Source organism: Semicossyphus pulcher, unplaced genomic scaffold (genome assembly GCF_022749685.1).
Source record: "Semicossyphus pulcher isolate SPU_LCO1_2020_fin unplaced genomic scaffold, fSemPul1.0.p SCAF_7, whole genome shotgun sequence".
NCBI classification, from domain to species: domain Eukaryota; kingdom Metazoa; phylum Chordata; class Actinopteri; order Labriformes; family Labridae; genus Semicossyphus; species Semicossyphus pulcher.
The window spans coordinates 7,671,816-7,691,646 of NW_027211748.1; the positions used below are offsets into that span (position 1 = coordinate 7,671,816).

Genomic DNA, 19,831 nt, shown 5'->3' on the forward strand with positions numbered 1-19,831 from the left:
ACTGCAACTGATCCGTCGTTAATCACTAATGTAACAATTACGTCAGCTAATAGTAAATTGCTTATTTTCTACTTAACCTGAACTGTTAGCTTTTGTCGCAAGAAGGCATGCTTTTATTGTGTAGCGAAAATTGGTTAGTTTCCGGTATGTGCTGGGTTGTCTTTGGATGACTTGACGCAGCCTCGGTGAGCCATTGCGTGCTCACGTCGCTGCGCGGGGGTGTTGTGGAGGCGCAGCGCACATCTGGACTGCGGAACAAGCGTCAATTTCACTTTTCTAATAAAACACCTGTGTGCGCATTTTACGTTTATTGAACAAATGGCAGAATATAACCATTTGTTGCTATGATATTTATTTGTTTATTTATTAATAATTTTTACAGATCTGTGCGTGAATAATCTAAAGAAGCTTACTTGACTTCCTTGCCTTCCTTGCCTGGGTTGGCCTGAATGTTTATGACATGAAAACATAGCCCTGGAAGTGGTCCTGCCTTCCCCCTGTGGAGCTGTATGTGCTCTCCTGCTGACTGAGGATAAATACTGTCACAACAGTGTCTCCCTCTGCTTTCCAGCTGAGTGGAATCAAAATGTGAATGGACTGCACACTCCAGTTAGAGACTCCTGTGGAGACAAATTAGCCCTTCCGTTAGAGAGGCAGAGGTGGTATTTCTATCACATGTTCAGCCTTTACCCCTGTACATTATGCATCAATGTGGAGAAAAGGACCTATAGTGTGTGTCTGTTCATGTTTCTTGTCTGCAGTGGGAGTTTCACTCTCACAATTCCTGTAGCCAAAAAAACAGCTGCAGAAACACTAACAGGCCTGTGATCTGTATTTATGATGATGTATATCCTGCCCGGTTTCATATTCATAAGAAACATAAAAACAACTCAAGTGTTTGTTTTGCTGAGAGCCTAAATAGCCCACAATTACTGCTCCTTTTTTTGTTTCTACAGGCACTGAAGGCGCAGAAGAGCTGTTTCACCTGCCATTAAGCAGAGTGTAATTTGGTTGTAAAGTAACCATGGTAACCTAGAAAAAGACTCCAGGGCAGGTGGAGGGAGGAAGTGTGAGTACAGGATTACTGCTGAATAAGCCTCCAGGGAGGGAAACCTTGAAGGTGAGCCTGTTTGTAACGGCCTGTCTAAATGAGGAAACCCATCTGTGGTGCAGGATTCCTTCATGCAGCTGTTCTTCGTCTCATATTTATAATGTTTATCTCACACGCAAACACGGCGCCAACGTTACCAGCACCGCAAACAGAAATATCTGAAAGTTTCGCTTCGTTTTATCGATTCCACTTGAGAGTCTGGAAGGCCACATTTAGTTTCGTTTTGAACCAGGAGACCACAATTTTCAGCCACTTTTCCTTTCAAAGACATTATGAATGATGTACAGAAGGTTATCTGAATAATAATTGAATACTGTGTAAAATGCCCATAATTTTACCATTATCATTTTGTAGGAAATAGCTTTTTATGACACGTTTTCTTTGATTGGAAAACCCAGATTCATTCTTTCCTCCTGAACATGGCAACATTTGTGTTCCACCAAACAAGAGCTCACCTTGTTCTCGGTTTCTTACCCAAAAACACTTGCAGGAGTTAAATATCAATGACTTTCATATTAAGTAAAACAAGAGCACAAACCCACAAAAGCTTGCATTTAAACTCCCAATGATGCAGTCAGGCAAGTGAGGTATACATTCAAAAGACACAAGTTTGTCACGCAGGGCTTTACGAGAAGAAAAAAAACGTAATACATGGGTTTGCATTTATATCACATGAGAGGGAGTGATGGTGTACTGAATATCATCACAGCTGTGATTCGGTTGTAGGCACGGGGCCACAGGCAGACTCACAGTGATTACTTTTATACAACAACAACAGTTACACAAGCAGCAAATAGTAGTAAACAATAATAATCAACAAGAGATTTTTATTTTTTTTTGCTCCACCAACCTGAAACTGGACTTTTGTTGCCAAGCAACCCAAACATTCTCCTGCACTCTGAGTCTACGTGTCACCACAGATCAGCTGTTTTTTTTAATAATTTATCTGTTTGTTTTAATTTATCATCAACCAGTGAAATAAGAGTCTGCTGTGTGATTCAGAGGCACCAGCCTGATCAATGTACACATACACAGCCTTCTGTAATGTTAACAGTATTCAGAACACCTGGCTGAGGCGGAGTGATACACACAGTGAAAAGTCCCAGTGAGGTTGTGCTCTCTGTCAGCGCTCATGGAATGCCTCTTGTCCAATCAGATTACTTGGTTGAAACTGTTGTTTAAAAAAAGATAATAAATTAGTGTGGATGGAGGGTCTCTCTTCTGTTGAAGAGGTGCTGTATGTGCAGCATGCTATGAAGGATCATATACAAGTTAGGGTGACAGAGGGGGCCACCACAGGAGGCCTGTAAGTATACTGTACATCAATCCCCGGGTTAGGAAAGTTTATAAATAGATACAGTATGTTGAATGATGTTTTGAGAACAAACAGCAGTACATTGTTTTAACCAGACGGCAAACAAAGAGACAGAAACAGACAATAATACCTCCGAGCAACAGTTACATAAGAAAATATCAGCCATTAATGGTAAAAATAAAATAAAAGCTTGGCTGATCTTGAACGGAAATGTCCTGCCTTCCATAAAAGTCCATATTGCTCATTTGCCTGTTTATTTGTGGAGAAGAATTTGGCCTCCTCGCCGGGGTCAGCCTAAATGTTTATGACATGAAGTCATAGGCCGGGAAGCGGCTGTGTCTGCCTCTTCTGGTGCTGTATGTGCTCTACTGCTCAGGATAAACAACAATGTCTCTCTCTACTTTCCAGCTGACTCGACCAATGCAAGCACAGTTATAGTTCATTAACAATCTAGTCTAGCCACTGGCTTTAGTGGCTTAAAATGTCTTTAAAAGTTATTTTAGGGGAAACTGGATACAGCAGTATTCTCCTCACTGATACACCGACTAAATTGAAGCTCCTTAATTCTTCTGGGTGTTTTTTTTAACTATTTTAAAGGTAATGTAATTATATGTTTTGGTGTATTCTGAATGTGCAGTGAGAGTAACAGCAGGGGGAGGTAAAGCTCATGTTGAATCAGACAACCAGCAGGCCCAGTTCTGCTGCAGAGTGTGTCCGAGTTAGAGAGTGTTAGAAGCTGACTTACACTTTAATATGGTGTCATGGCAGTGTCTTATATCATGTATTTATCTAGATTAATAGACACGCAGATGACAGATGACATGACTCTAACTGTGGATGAACTTCATCTGTGTGTGTGTGTGTGTGTGTGTGTGTGTGTGTGTGTGTTTGAGTGAGTGTGTTCGTTAACAACCTCCAACACACTTTCACCCTTTCAGCAGAAACTTTGACACACGTGAGTACATAGATACTCAGCCCTAAAACTAGTGATTCTCTATTGGATATAATTTAAACTGTTCAACCAGAGACGGTGAACAGTACAGATTAAACCCACATGTTCTTCTCTTTACAGTCAATTATTTTTAGTTCAAACTTTGTCCAATCAAGCTATCCTAACTATTTCAGGCTCAGATTAGAAAAGTGACTCATGACTCACAGGACAGTAATGTATTATTAGCACATAAGCAGTAAAATACACATTAATGCAGCAGTAATATGAGTCTACACACATCATATATAATAGAAAACACTGACAGGGACTTTTTTATGGAGGAAGAATACTTTTATGTACATTTTGCACATAATGTGTATTTAAATAATGCAGGACTGATGCTATTTTCACTTCAGAATATAAGTGACTAATCTGAATATTCCCCCGTCACAGAGTTTAATATAACAGCTCCTGTCAGCAGCGCTCTATTTCCAGAAAGCACTTTTACAGGAAACCTGCTTTCAGTACTTTCGTTGCCCAGTTCCATGATTTCAACAAAAAGGGAACTTCACAGTTGCGAGTGTGAAACGTTCAAGACAAACTGCATGACTTCACTCACACGCAGACCTTGACCCACAACGCAGGAGCTCTGTTTGGTAAGAGAAGTGTTCCCACTGACCTTCGCAGGCTGATATGTTATTTTACAGCTTTACCTTGAATGTAGTGTGAATTTTTATAACTTTTAATTGACTTTTTATTTACATTTTTATGTAATAAGATTTTTTAAACATATTTTTATAGATCTAAAACTGTTATTATGAAATAAACAGAACATTTTATGTATTTTGGGTCCTTTTGATTAAGAATCAGCAATGATTAGTGACTTTTGGAATAAAAAGCTGCATAGATTTTGTATCAAAACCATGCAGAAAATGATTTCATTCTGTACATTCTTTGCAGATCATGACTGTCAACGGCACTTGTGGAATGAGAAATGGAAATGGAAATGAGACGGTTGCATGTGGGACCCCCAGCTACACTGCAGGTCTGGCCGCAGGTCTGACCATCTTCTTCCTCCTGCTCATGATCGTGGCCGGTTTCCTCGTGTACAAATTCCACGGCACAGTCAGGAAAATGTTCCGGTCTGAACACAGAAGAAGCGTGAAGAAGGAGGAATACAGAGCGACGCCACAAGCTGATCCACATCCATACTCCACCAGGGAAGAACAGCCGACAGTACAACTGACAGTAGAGCAGACGGTACAGGCTCCGATTTATGAGAACCTGAACACTCGAGCAAACAGGAAGCCATCGAAACCGAGCAGGTACGCTTTACTTGAAGTATTTTAATACTTTTAGAGTAAGTTTTCTTTATTGGCAGGGGAAGTGTCACCTTTCTAGACTAAGAGGAAATATAGAAGCTGTAATGTGGTGTATGAAAGTGCAACGTCCAAAAAAGAGAGATGAGAGCGGAAGCCGATGAAGAAACACTGTGGCTGCAGTGTCAATTTCCCCATTTTGCACAATCCTGCTGTATTATACATCCACAAAGTTTGGAGGAGATCTCCTCTTCGGTGGCTCCCTGGGGTTTACTCATGAAACGTGCCGGCTGATGAGTCAGCGCTGGAGTTTCTCCTCTGAGCAACAACAGAAATCCACACAGTTTACACAACATTTGTCCTGTGTCACAATGTGTCCCTCTAACATCTTCTTCCTCACTCGTTTCCCCGCAGGTCATCCAGAGAACCTGAGGAGGATGTGTACCTGCAGTGTGATGCAGAAGATGATGTAATATACAACAATGATCCGGCCTGTAACCTCTCCCTGCTCTCGGACTCCCAGGAAGAAGATGTGTATATTGTGCCAGATGCTTTATAGGACACATCTTTATTAATGACTGCATACTTTTACTCCATTAACTGGACAGCTCAGGGTATGAATGTGCTTTTTAACAGGGCAACCTTATGCTGTTGCTATCCTGTGAACACAAACTACTGTAGTGTGTGGCGTGTGTGGATATTCAGAACAAAAATACACTTTATAGATACAGTTTATGTTAATACTGTACATCCTGTGTAAAGTCAGGATTGGACTCATATAGAAGTTGTTGTACATGTTTTATTATTCCTACGTTTTTTTTAATAATATGCTGTTAAGTTTTGCTGTTTTTAAACCTTTTAATGGTCAGGGTTTTTGACACAGTTCTTAACGTCTGGAATTTCTGATGAATCACTTTTAAAGTAGAATTTCACAGAGGAAATGAGTGAGCGATTTATTCACACAAAGTCATGCATGTATTCTGCTGTCGGTTCTTGTAACAAGAAGTTTGCATGCGGCCCTCTGTTACTGTTATTTCCCCCGTCATGTCAACTAACAGATTTTAAATATATAAATACAAATCCTTTATTAAGACACTGAAAAACCAAGAAGGGCTATGTGAATATTTAAATATGCTATGCTTGCTTAGATAGGAGTCTGTTTGCACTCATGTGCAGGTTTATGGAGCATTCATTATGTTTTGTTATGTTGTAGAGTTATCACTTACAGATATTCTTTATGTGGTTAATAAACGTGTTGAATAGTGATCAGCAGCTGCTTCACTGGCTTACAATGATTTCTTTGATTCAGTCTGTTTGGACAGTGAAACTTGTTCTGCTCTCTGCTCACTGTAATGTTCTGTACTTTTCAATCATTTGCCACAATTAACCAAAAAGAAATGTTAAATTATTGTGGTCTTTTAACATTTCTGTTTGGTTTGTGTTATTAAAGATTTTACAAAAAAAATGTGAGGATAGAAAAACAAGCTTGTTCAGTTTGTGGTTAAACCCACTGACAAAAAAAAAAGCAAAGATCAGTGACACTTTTTGAGAGGAGACAGACGGGATGTGAAAATCTCAAAAGTTCAGATCTTAAAAGCAGTCTTCTTAGGTCTCTAATAGATCTGACCTCGGTTTAAACGTTACAGAATAATGTGTGATTTCGCTCCTCCTGATGGATAAATGGTTGCTTTCAATTTTGATTGTGTTTTCCGGTATTCCTAGGATAGTTTTCCAGGATGACTACATGAGAATTCAAACCAGGAGAACGGCGAATACCAGAGGCTAATGATTTCATGCTTTCCATCTTAGCTCGCACACAGCAGAGCTTTATAAACACGTTCCCTAATGTAATAATAGAATACTGGTATACTCGAGGTGGTGGTGGTGAAATTCGGTCCCTAACTAAGAGCCACAAGATTAAAACTTAGCGGTTGCTGGTCACTGGTCTGAATTTACTTCCTATTCCTATTTCATGTTTAAGTGACCTTTGACCTGTCATATGCTGTACTCATTAATGGTGGTTTCACTTCTTTGCTCAATTCAAATATAGACATTCAGATTTCTCTTTAAAACTCTCTCATTATGGTGCTTTTTATAATTTTTCTACTGTTAATTATGTATTCTTGTATTGGTGATCACACTTCTCGTATGCTCGCATTATTGTTCCTCCTTTTTCCCCGAAGCTAATCCCAACATCACAAAAAGCTAATTTAACAAGTACAGGGTTTAATATTTTCCAATGACAATCCATGTACAGTATCGTGATATCACTCTGAGTAGACTGGAGTTTACACAGCGAGCCGTTTCTCTCCTGTAAATCACCATTTCATGAGTCAAATTAAACTATATGATTCTTTGTGTTCTTTAACAATCTGCTCAAGGCCACAGTGAACTTCAAGGTCAATAATGGGAGATAAAAGTTATCGTATCTTTATGGGTGATTTCTCTGGCACACCTTGACCTTCAAATTTTACACCGGCTGAGTGTGTTTCTTTGAATAAACGCTGAATATCATGCCCACGTTTTTCTTTTATTGTGAAAGGTACACATGTAGTTTTGATACATTTAGTGCAATAGTTTAATGTTGATGAATCAGAACATTTATTTTTGTCTTCACGTAATAGTTGAAATGTATAAGACAACAAATACAGTATTTTAAATAAGAAATGGTAATAAAATTGACAAATGCTGTAACATTAATCAAAAACAAATACGTTTAGAACCATAAATAAAACTTGAAATAAATAAGTTTCTACTAAATCGACTGTTTCGACCACAACGCAACAAAACAGTGGCTCTGTGCAGCTTTAACATGTTTTTACCTACAAAATAAAGCGTTTCCTGTCTTTCATCGTGTAACATATTTCAAGTGGCATAGCTCTCCTAAAGATCAGGGTTCAAAGGTCACTTCCATTCTACCCTCAGGCACAGTGACATTTACTGACAATCAGGTCATTAAAGGCCGTCAGCTTCAACCCCCCTCTGCTGTCGTAGTGCATGAGCACCAGGGGCTCGTAGGCGGCCGGCACGCAGCAGGGCCGAGGCGTCCCTCCTTTGGTGATGTGGTGCAGCCGAGCCTTCACCTGCGTGTGCATGCTGGCCGGCTTGTAGTTGTGTGGGCAGGAGCCGTCACAGAAATGCATGGTGTACTCGGCCGGCGCCACCACCCAGTCGCTCCAGCCGATGTCTTTGAAGCACACGGTGACGGACTTCCTGCAGCACCATCCTCGCTCATCGCAGTCGTCTTCCTTGTTTAAACGACGTAGTCGAGTCTTGCGCGCCGGTTTGAGGCCTAATTCCAGAGTGATGGTTGGATTTGTCTCCAGAGAATCTCCACCCACTACTATCCCCACATCCACTACCAATGCCTGCCCGCCATCAGGCCTCATCCACTTCTCCACCTCTGGGCTGATGTCCAGGATCGCACCTTGAGTGTTTGACACATTGCCGTGTTTTGGAGTGTTCACCAGCCGCCTTCTGTTGACTTTAACTTTGATGTTTGACTCGGGATGAGCTGATGTGGGTTTGTCTAGAATCTGCCTCGAAATTTTCAGCTCAGCCCAAGCTAGTGTCACCTCAGCCTGGATGTTGGGGTTCTTGTGGAAAACAGCTCTGTACCAGCGCACGCGTCGACCTGAACGTATGTGCACTTTCATTAGCTCCACTGAAAAACACAGAAACAAAAAGAAGAAAAGTTAGCAACATCCTGTGATGATTTGATGGCCAAAAGGACACTTTTATTTTAAACGTACATGCTCTCTTGTCATTGGATGTACATTACTAACAACTGAATGTTTACAGGACTGTTTGATGGCTACAGAGTCTACATACATCTAAACCCTGCACAGATAAAGTCCAGGCAGTCACAGATCTTTACCTTGAGCTCAAACAGACACAAGTTATTTATAGACCACAATAGCCTTTGTCCTCGGCTGCACATGTAAACTCACACTGCAAGATTTTTGAACTCGTCATGAAGCATTCTTTCCTACTCCCACTCAAACTTTCCAAATTGGACTTTCACCCTAGCCACTTCAGTATGACAAGGCTAAATTCAGCTTAAGTCTCTCACCTGTAGCTGGAAAGAGGACAGTAGACATGTTTGATTCCCGGGTTTCCTGAATCGTGTTGCTGGAATTCCCTCTCATCTCTATCAGCGTCTCTCTGTAGAGCCGATACATCTTCCTCAGCTCTTCCTCTGAGGCCTTCTGGATCAACCTGGGCTCCCTCTCCATCCCCAACGAGCTGAGGATCCCCGTCTTCACCGCCTCCAGGACCAGGACTCTCTGGCTGTCTGCTCTGCCCACCTCAGGTGCGTCTTCGTGGGACGTGTGAGGCCGGCTCGCCCCTGAGCTGCTGAGGAAGACGAGGATCAGCAGCAGCAGCAGCGTACAGGAGCTGACTCTGAGGAGCGTGTGTGATGTGAGCATGGTGAAGCTGCCAGGTAGGTCTGCTTTGAATGTTATGAATGAAATTCTTCACATGCTTTTATTTATAGAGCTTCTGAGTGAGTTGCCACACCCCTGGTTGGTCAGGTGAGCCTGTGATGGGCTTAGCTGAGGCCATATGTCACTATGAGTTAACATTTTGCAGCATTGTGTTATATGTCATGTGACCTATGAAATTATAAACCTTTTTTTCTTCTTTCTTTTTTTTTTCTTAAGTTTTACAAGCACACAAGAGGAGGTGAAAGCAGAGATGGGAGGGGGAGAAAATTGAAGGATTTTTGAGTGAGGTTTGGTTTGGCGCAGCTCAGCTTGCTACGTTACCTGGGTTTTCCAGCTTTGTGACACTTAATCAAACAAATGACACTTTGGGTTACAGTGACCAGCTGTTAGGATGGGGACTATTGGTAATTACATTATCTCCTCCAGGGTTAATGATCATTAAGTGACAGTTTATTGATCCATGAAAGGCTGTGTCTCTCTGCTCCCTTGCAACTCTGCCAAGTGTGCTCAGAGGTCAGGATAAGACAGACCAAAGCCAAAAGAGAGGCTAAGCTAGTATTAAATAGAAGGAAAGAGAAGGAGGTTTGGGCTCTTACTCACCATGCAATACTTCAAGGACACTGAATTTATCTTATTTCAACTCGCTGCTCGCTCACTCAAAAGCCATGTCTTAAAGCTGGATCCTGTCTTTTCTGGTCGACAGTCTTCTTCCCCGGTGAATAAGGCGCTAAAAACTGACTGTACAGCTTTAAGTGAAAGCACACTGCACCATAAATAGAGACAGAACAGGCTAGAGAGAGAGTTAATTATCCGTATTTCACCCCTCCCTGTACTTATAGCAACCGAAAGAGGAAATGTCTCAAGGTTAGAGGACGAGATAAACAAAAAAAAGAAAGAGTGTTGAAAGAGTCTCAGACTATCTCTGCAGTTTAGACCCGACTGATGTAAGGAGCCTGTCAGAGATGAAACAGAGCGCTCTGTGAAAGTTTTATGATGATTAAAATGTGATTTGTGCTGTCCTCTGCATTCCTGCTCTTTGATGTTTTCATTATTGGTAAAGTCGATATTACGTTAAAATCGTCACTTCTCTCAGGAAGTGTAGGTCAATGCCCTGCACTATTACCATGTAGTCCCCCCACCCTAATACGTGTCTGTGTCATTGACCTCATTCTTTCCATTCAAGGGCATTCCCGACCGAAAGCAATTACTGACTGATAAAGAGTTCCCTTCATGAAAAATGTCCTTTAAAGTGCGTTAACGGCCTTTTTTAAGCCAAATAAAGAGCTTGAAGTACAACAGGAGCAAGCCTCCGAGCAACCAGGTAATAAAAGTGTTGAGTCATATGAGGACTCATAATGATGCAATACTAATATGTACATTATAATGCCATAAAATCATAAGACAATAAAAAATTACGCATCAAAGGACCATGAAATGAAGGCAACTCTAATTAAATTTGAATGGCAGGTCACATTTTATGTGATAACTCAACACTGTGGAGGAGCGGTTTCCGGATAAATGTCAAGGTTAGCAGAACGACGAGGAAAAGAGGAAAGAATTAAAAACACATTTCTGCTTATTTTTACTGACTATTCTTAATTTTTCAGAGCCCTGCAAGGCGCTTCCTCTTCTGGATGACTACATTTAAAAATGAAACAAACTGAGGAGGAACATCGCTCTTTGGTCAAACATATCACAACTCATACACACATGTATAATGAGACACTGCTGGACTACCAATGGTGACAAGCGAACAAGGTTCATCTGCCAAAACATCATTTAAAATGTCCTAAATTGATAGCCAGGACGATATTTAAAGATGAAGAAGTTACTGTCCGAGCATCACAAAGTGCCAGAGATGTAACTTTTCTCCCAGTGTGGGAATTTCTGAGCCGTGAGTCACTGAGATGATGAAGCAATCACATGCTGTGTCAGGTGAGCCCACTTTTCCTGCTGGAAGTGTGTGAAAGGTGTAAAATGACTCATGCAGAGGGCCGTGTAGTTTAATGTGTCATGTAAGATTCTCGCTCTCTCCTCTTTTCTCCTGTCAGAGAGAGAGAGAGAGACAGAGAGGGGGAAAAAAACCACACGCTCAACTTGTTTTGTCATCATGACAGAGGAGTTTCTGAGAAGCGGAGGTGAATTGCATCACACACACTGGCTGCATGTGATCGTTGACATTACATCAGATTAAGAGGAAAATGGCACAGATACTCTTTACATAGTATTTCCAAACTGGGGGTTGGGACCCTAAAAGGGTCCTGAGATGGATCCAAGAGGTCACTGGATGATGGGATTGTAAATGACAAAAAATACTAATACGTCCTCTTATTTGAAGCCTCTAAAAATAATGTAAACAAACACAATTAAAGTTGTGAATTTATGAGATAAAAAATAACGATTCTCTGAGCTTATAAACACCTACATTTGAAAGGAAAAAAACTCTTTCACTGTCATAACTTTATGGGAAAACTTAAATAAAAGTTTGATTTCTTTTGTCAACTGACCTCACATTAATTTTCTACTCACTTCAATCTGAGATATTCTGGGTTTTTATCAGAATGGTGCACACCGCCACCTGGATTCTTTAGTTTAGATTTTTTAGTTACAACAGCCCGAATACACCGTCACAGCATGACTATGTTTACCAGCTAAAAAGCAGAGATGTGAGTCACTGTTTTGATGACTTGCAACTTGACAAAAAATAAATGACTTGAGACCCGACATGACTTGAGTCATGACTCGGATGACTTGCGTGTGTTCATCAGTTTAAATGTTAGCTGTTAAATATAAAGTGATAAAATTCAATGTTGTCATGTTTCTGTCTAACTATCAAGTATGTACGCAGCGCAAACTGGGAATCATGATTGGACGACTCAAAAAGCTCCCTGTATGTGATTGTCATGATTGGATGACTGGCTGTCAGTCAAACTCCTCGCTATGGCAACACGCAACATCGAAGACCCCAAAGAGAAGCCTCATCAGTCGTACTCGTTACTACTCAATACGGTCTCAGAGCAGACCATCATCATGCTGCGTCTGTGCCAAGATAACACAGATACAATTCACTGTCATACTTTGTGAACAGGTTATACAAACTGGCCAATAATATCATTATTAGATGAGCTACTAACACCTTGTCTTTTATCTTTATAAAGACCAGTTACTACAGGTAAGAGTGCTGGATCTTGGGTGGAAAAAAATGACTTGACTCGGGACTTGACTTGCCTTAACATAGGACCCCACTTGACTTGACATAACCTGTGACTTGACTTGACTTAACTTGCCCAAGAAAAAAGGACAACACTGCTAAAAAGGTTGATGTAGAAATGCTGTTGTAGTTATTCTGACTATTTGCTGACCTAGATTATTGAGTAAATGTCAAAAATAAAAAAAATGCTTGGTCAAAGTGACTTTTATGTTCACCTAACATTCATTTATTCATTCTTTCATTTGTTCATCCATTCATTTACTTTTTAACTAATTTACCCCTCCCTCTATAAGTAATCATTTAACCGCTTGCATCAAATTCAGTACCCTGTCGCTTGCTTACAAAACAGCAACAAAAATGGCTCCTGCCTACCTGAATGCCCTCATCCAGGTCTACGCTCCTTCCCGCCCACTACGCTCTGCCAATGAAAGGCGCCTGGCACTCCCATCACAACAGGGCTTTAAGTCTCTAACTAGACTCTTCTCCTCTGTAGTCCCCAGGGGGTGGAACGAGCTACTCCATTCAGTCCACAGAGTCCCTTTCACCTTTAAGAAGAAGCTAAAGACCCACTCTTTCATGAACACCTCTGACCTTAATGATGTTGATGCTATTGATGATGATGACATCGAGGATGTAGTTTATGTTGACTAGGATTTTCATGATGATGATGGTGACTATACTGATCTTGTTGATGTTGCTAATTATGATTATTATTATTAAAACAAAACAAAAAAAACGTCCTATACACTTCCTGTTGTTACCAGTGTCAGATCGCACTTGAAGCAGTTTTTCAGCTCTTACTGACTGCGTTCCCTCCTGTCTTGATCGTTGCTTGTGTTGTATTAACTCTCAGATGTACGTCGCTTTGGACAAAAGCGTCTGCTAAATGAAAATGTAACATTGTAAAATTCAGAGCTTCAAGGGACTGGACCATTCCCATAATGCACTGGGCAGAGGAAAGGATAACTTGAGGTTATCATTACAGCCTAACATACAGTATATAGACGTGTAGCTCCACGGTGCCCTCTAGTGGCCCTATAGTTACAGTACAGGCTTTAATTAGCAACTTCATTTGAAATCCGAAGGAGCATGAAAAACATCTCCAGGCAGCACATAAGTGGAAATATATTATTTCCAGAAACCTGTATTAAGTCTAGATGTATGATTTGAAGGATTTCTGAGAGAACGAGGGGAAATATTTCTTTTGCAGATGTTAAAAGGCTTTGCAGTGATTAAAACCCTCAACTAAGAAACATTAACTGCACCAGACTTTTAAATAGTTTTAAAAACATGTGTAACCTTGATAATTTACTCCAGATTTGGTTAAAGCTATTCTTTTTTCTTAGTTATATTTTATATCTATGTAGTACAGTCCATTATACATACATATTTTAAATATCCCCAGATCCTGAGTGCGAGGAACATGAGAAAACTGAACAAACTTGAATTTTTTTCAGCCTTACATTGAACTTAAACAGGTAAGAGATTAAAATCAGAGACAGAGAGTGAGAAGGAAAAGAAATGACTGTAAAAAGAGGGCAGATAAAGGAGGAAGAGCCGACTTTCATGCCTGACCGGCTCCACTAATGAGGATTGGAAGATGACCTATGCTGCATCACATGGAGAGCGCGACAAATCGTCGGCTCTACGGTCTGTCCTTTTTTTAAAGTTCCAAATCTCATCATCAGTCTGCTGAGGGGATACTTGTACACAGGGACCTTTCACTTCAAGAATGTTGCCTCCATTCGTGAAAATGAGTCATACTAGTGCAGAATTCCAGTGTCTTCCTCGTCACCTGAGTTGAGCTCTTCCTTGTCAGAAGCTGATTTGAATTCTTGGCTCGTATCTTGTTTGTTGATGAGAGAAGATTTAAGGGCAGGTCAAATACACTGTGATAACACGCTGTAAAGATACTGAGACAGTAAACTCATTGTGGATTTAGATACTCTGATTACAGACTGAAATAATGCAGCAATAAAACATCTTAGGGAAAACAACAGATTAAGAAAAGGACAGAATTAAATCAGAATTCATTTAAAATAAAAACAGAAATAGAAATTGAAACAAGCGACCCGGAGGTCCTCGGTTGTTTACATTCAGAGCTGTTTCCAATAAACAGAGGGATAAACAGAGAACAAAGAAGGACTCACACTCCTCTGCCTTGCAGAGATGGACATGTGACATCTCAGGACAATAGAGCAGTCATTGTTGTATAAGACACATCATGGTACCACTCACTGTCAGACACACATCAATCGCTGCTTTCAGCCCGACTTCAAAGCACGATTGTTCCACATCCTCTCAGGCTGTAGCTCTGACTCCATGTGTGTAATTTTACATGATGGTGGAGGATGATGAACTGGTGTGCAGACACACACTCTGCCTGTACCACAACATGTGGAAGCTGCATGTGTAGCATGAGGGTTTAGTGGTGTCACTGATGTGTCTCGTGGAAGGATCAGGAATGATCTGGATCTTTTCAGTATTTATATGTCCACCCATCCATCCATCCATCCATCCATTCACCCATCCATCCATCCATCCATCCATCCTTTCTTCCTTCTTCAAATCCATCCATCCTTCTTTCTTCCATCCATTATCCATCCACCCTTCCTTCCTTCTTTCAATCCATCCATCATCCTACTTTCCATAATCCATCATCCTTCCTTCCTTTCTTCCATCCGTCATCCTCTCATCTATCTATCTATCTATCTATCTATCTATCTATCTATCTATCTATATCCTTCATTGCTTCCTCCTTCCCTCCCTCCCTTCCTTCCTTCTTTCTTTCTTTGACACAGTAAAACAAGCATTAATTTGCATTTGACAGCTGATCACAGAGAGGGTGGGGTCCACACTTCTCTCACTTTATTAAAAAAAGTCCAGAACCACCCCAACCCCACCTCCCTCCTCTCCTCCAGGTCAGGTGATCAGCGGGGCTGAAGTGTTACCTTTTCGGGGCTGGTCGTGCAGCTCGCCCCGGGGAGGAGGAGGAGGAGGAGGTGGTGCAGCACTAACAGGAGAAGCATTAGCGAGGACAAGGAGTCTATCCATGCTCGTGGGGAGAGGACTGCTCGCAGAATGGGCTGAATGACCGGAGGTCTGTTTTGGGCTTTTCTTCATTGTCTTCAACGATGGACGAGCCGAACATCTTAAGACGCCGCGGGCTGCAGGTAAATAAAGACAGCCATGACAGCAGCCGGATGTGGTTGTTTGCAGGCAAATAATAATTAATACGATGATGAGGAGACTCTGGCGACGTGGCGAGGAATGAGGGCTTGCTCCAGGAATAGCTTTGGGTGTAACAGTCGATATATTTTATTTTGAAATGTAACATATTGATTGTTTCTTCCGCTTCATAATTGTGTAGCATCTTTATGGCGTCCATTAGTTCAAACCGGCGTTATGATAGTATAAATTAGTGAACACAAAGTAATTAATAAATGTAGGTCTACAGCAGAGGGTCTCGTGTTTATTTTGGGGCTCTCCATTGGCTCGCTGGTGAATCTGGTTGCCTTGGTGATAGCAGCATAAAACCCGGGGGATGATTGGCAGAAACATCCCTTTAATCTCCTCCTGGTGACATGTTTATTACTCAGAAATGTCCACAATGGAGGATAATGAAGTGTTTTTTCGTCTTCTTCCCCCCTTGTTCATTCATGTGTATATTTTCTGCATAAATGAAGTAGTGAGAGCGGCATTGTGTCTAGTCTAGAGGAGGTTTGTAATGAAAGAGTCTTGACTGGGTGTTTCCATTCATTTGTTGCACAGTAATGAGTTCCTGTTTTCACCTTACATAAATCTGCAATTTAGATGTACTTTAAGTGTAGCCCTATATTAATTTGGAACATTAAGCAGGTGGTTAAATTATTCAGGTTTGCTTTCTTTCTTAAATCTACGATGGTGTTAAGGAGACACAATGTAATGTTATTCTGTGTTTGCTGATTAAAAAAATAATCTTAAAGTTCAGTTATTAGACTTAATTTCTTAGCATAATGTCCTTGTGTAGGCATTTTTAAAATAAAACATATTCAATGTATTTGTATAACCCCTTAATAAAAGAAATGTGCCTTAGAGTGCTTTATAATACATAACAGACAGACATTAAAACAAGGGCAGGGTGCCATATTAGTAAGATGATAATGATAATAAAAAAAGATTAAAAAATAAAGATGAAAAAGAATGCATAACATAAGATGGAAAACTGAATGCGATCTCATGAAAACAAAATGAAAATAAAAATAATAATAACATACATGGAAAACATAATATATGGTAAATAAAACCAACTTAATAATAATGTTAAAGTTAGAAATTAGAGTACATGGGATGTGTTATATCAAGTAAAAGTGAGAAATGTAAAAGAAATGCAGCAGTGCACAAGAGCAATGCTAGCATTCATAGCTAGCTAAAAGCGAGCTAGCTTCCCTGATATTTATCGGATATGTTTGGAAGTATAATTGGCAAACGCTAAATCCAGAATTGTGTTTCAGATTTTACTAGAAACCTTTAATAACCACCAAGTTTCTTCATGTGCCAACTGGTGGCTTTCTGAGATAGATTGTCCCAAGAAAAATGTAGCATGAAATCAGTGCAGGTAGCCTGTGTGTGCTATCTCTCTTAGGAGTGCTTCCTCTGTCTGTCCTACAAAATCCTGATTAGCAACGGCACTTATGCTTTAGCCTGGGCTCAAATGCAGTAGCCATGGGCTTCTGTGGATTTATATCCTTGCCAGTAAACAACTTGAAGACCCACTTGTCAGGCAAGAAAGTAGGCCACACTGCAGCTAATGATATTTACACTATGAAAGGGAGATAAGCGGGAAGGGTTAGCATGTGGGGAAGCCATTTGAGGAACTGCTCTGGCCTTGTTGTTTACACATGGTATGAATATAATGTGCCTGTTAAGTGGTAAAATATCCTCATATCCCTCCCTGTTTACTCCAAAGAGCCCATGTGTGTTTAAATAACAGCAGGAACACTCAAAATGAACACAATAAACGACCTTTTCTGCTCAGACAGTAGGCTTGTAGCAGGTATCTATAGTTCAAATCAAAGCAACTAAATGCTTTAATAAAATATCCGTAAGTCAATATTTTTCTCCATCTCTTCTTTTGCAGAAAGAGCTGAGTCTTCCTCGCAGGGGAAACGTGTAAGTATCAGCTCTTCTCTGTCTTCCTTTTCCCCCGCTTTCTGGCCCTCAAACCAGACGAGCCAGGTGCCGCTCACTTGACAGCTTTACTGCTCTCACATGCCGTGCTCCACACATGTATACATTTACTTAACCCTCTCCTGAGAGGCAGGAACGTTGAACCTGCTTCCGAGGATCGCCTGAAAGTCAGAGCAGTGTCACCGCTCAGACAGGTTTTATGTAAACTGAGGAAAAGGGAGAGCAGAGAAAGAGAGAGATAAGGTGCAAAACATCTGATATGGTTAAAGTGGAACAGTCAATATATGCGTGAAATCTTCTCAGTGCGTGGGTCAACAAGTTCAGAATCCATGCTACAGCAGAGTGAATAATCTGTTGTCTGTGTGCTTATGTATAAAAATATGTAAAAACTGAGCAAACAAGCTGAGCCAGCTCTAACAGGTATCACTGCTGTTTGTTTTGTTTTTCTAAATCTTTTTCCTCTCCAGAGTTCAGAGGTAATCAGCTGACTGTTCATAGGAATTTTACTCAGTGGCGTTCACAGTGCATATCGAGTTTCAACTATTAAAAGAGGAGTGACACATGTAAACAGCATGAAGGAACTAGCTTGTGAGTTTGAAGCTTAAATAGGGGGCGCCCCAGTCAGACCAACATCAATCTCTTCACTGGCTCTATAACCTGTTCAGGGACTTTCCCCTGTCTGCAATGAAGTGATAAAGGCCGGCTAGTTTTTCTGTCTGTGAGTCAGAGGACGTAATCACGGGGAATCACGAACAGCAGATCAGACACATCAGAATCTAAGATGTTCAAGACTTCAAATTGTATGGCACATATACTGCTTTTTCCAAGTCAAGGTGTGTGAGACACATACGAAAATATTTAATTCAGGAGTGTTAAATTCAGTGTTTCTTTAAGGTAAAGGTTATAGTTTTAGGGTTCACAGCCTTTATTTCTGAGATGTGAAAATATGACATTCAACCAGATATTTTATTAGGATTCTTTTTGTGTTTATGAATCTGTTTCTGTTATCCAAGAGATTTCTTCAGATTTAAATGAGCCTAGCAGGCCTGGACTAATCACTAAGGGGCAAAATCTGTCTTATTGAACCCCTGTTTTCAGTTATATGGTTCTAAAACAGGAATATAAAGTGTGTAAATTTTGGCTCAAATGCACACAAATTTGCAAGATATCAAATTACCAAAAAGCCAACTGACAATAGGGGCTTACATGGACACTTTGCGGTCTGTATAGATTATAATATAGCCCTGCCTTTGAAAGGTTCATATCAGTTTCTTCCTTTGTCAGAGGCCTGAATAGACAAATTATCATACCACAGCTTGCCCATCCAGTCTACATGTGTTTTTTGCACTTGAAGAAGGCCTATGGGTATTTTGGGGTACAGCAAAAGTATGGCATACCATGTTAGTTGCTATGAGCCATCTGGTCCTTATGTGATTGGAGGGAGATTAGTGTCCATATTCTAAGAAGGAAGTGAAACCCATTCTCAGTAGGTGTTTGTTGTAACCCAGAGATGCAGCTCTATTCAGACGATGTGTTGCTGTTTGCTTCATCAAATTGGGACCTCCAGCATAAACTAGGAACTGTTTGCAGTCCAATGTTAAGAAATCAATATTAGAGTCCACACTTCAAAGTCTCAGGCCTTGATCTCTGCCGCAAAATGGGGGTTTGCACCCTCCAGGTGGGGAGTGAGTTGCTGCCCCAATTTCTGGTTTGGTATCAGCAGCTGGTGTCATGCAGGTGTTTTACACAACAATTGGACTGAGGTGAAGGCTAAGCTGGTAGTCGAAGCTTTGCTCCCACCCTTACCTGTGCTCATGAGCTTTGAATAGTGACTGAAAGAATGAGAAATTAGTTTTCTTACCCTTAGATACAGAGCTCAATCCTCTTTCCATGGCGTTGAAAGCAGCCAGCTGAGGAGGTGAAGGCATCTGATCAGGATGACTCCTATGCTTCCTCCTTTGATGGTTTTCCGGGTACATTCAACTGGCAGGAGACCACAGTGTAGATCCAAAACACCCTGAAGAGATTATGTATCTGAGCTGGTTTGGGCACGCCTAAGGGTCACAGAGGGCAAGATGGAGGGAGGGAGAAATGTCTTGCTGCTGCCACAACTATGCCTCCAGATAAGTGGCAGGAAATTAACTGAAATTTTAAAATTTTGTCACAAAAATGCCCGGCTGTTAAATATTCAGAGCACACTTTGAATCCTGTGAACATGTGCTGTGTAGTCCTTGAAACCCATGAAATCACATGAGTATCTCAATATTCCCTGATGACAAAATGCCCCATTCAAGAGTGCTCGTAAATTCTATAACTAAAACCTTTAG

At 40.8% G+C, this 19,831-nt stretch overlaps 2 protein-coding genes across 2 annotated transcripts in view; one reads left to right on the forward strand and one right to left on the reverse strand.

The window, feature by feature from the left end:
* Positions 1-7,409: 7,409 nt before the first annotated feature.
* gdf15 (Growth differentiation factor-15) lies at positions 7,410-9,493 on the reverse strand. The gene is made up of 2 exons (XM_069685409.1): positions 8,749-9,493; positions 7,410-8,340 (listed from the first exon to the last, which is right to left on the reverse strand). The coding sequence occupies exons 1-2, from the start codon at positions 9,104-9,106 to the stop codon at positions 7,598-7,600; spliced, it is 1,101 nt and encodes a 366-aa protein (XP_069541510.1). The 5' UTR covers positions 9,107-9,493; the 3' UTR covers positions 7,410-7,597.
* A 5,843-nt stretch (positions 9,494-15,336) lies between these two features.
* The window catches only part of mast3a (microtubule associated serine/threonine kinase 3a), a 31,189-nt gene continuing 26,694 nt past the window's right edge, over positions 15,337-19,831 (forward strand). The window contains exons 1-2 of the mRNA XM_069684349.1: positions 15,337-15,508; positions 17,455-17,486. Coding sequence (XP_069540450.1) covers positions 15,470-15,508; positions 17,455-17,486 — 71 coding nt within the window. The 5' untranslated portion in view covers positions 15,337-15,469. The remainder of the gene's footprint in view (positions 15,509-17,454; positions 17,487-19,831) is intronic.

What these genes read in the sequence shown, in the direction of transcription:
- gdf15 (XM_069685409.1), bottom strand. Translation starts at nt 9,106, where the DNA reads ATGCTCACATCACACACGCTCCTCAGAGTCAGCTCCTGTACGCTGCTG. An exon ending in TGTCCTCTTTCCAGCTACAG is followed by an intron (nt 8,341 to 8,748) that starts GTGAGAGACTTA and finishes TGTGTTTTTCAG; the next exon opens with TGGAGCTAATGAAAGTGCAC.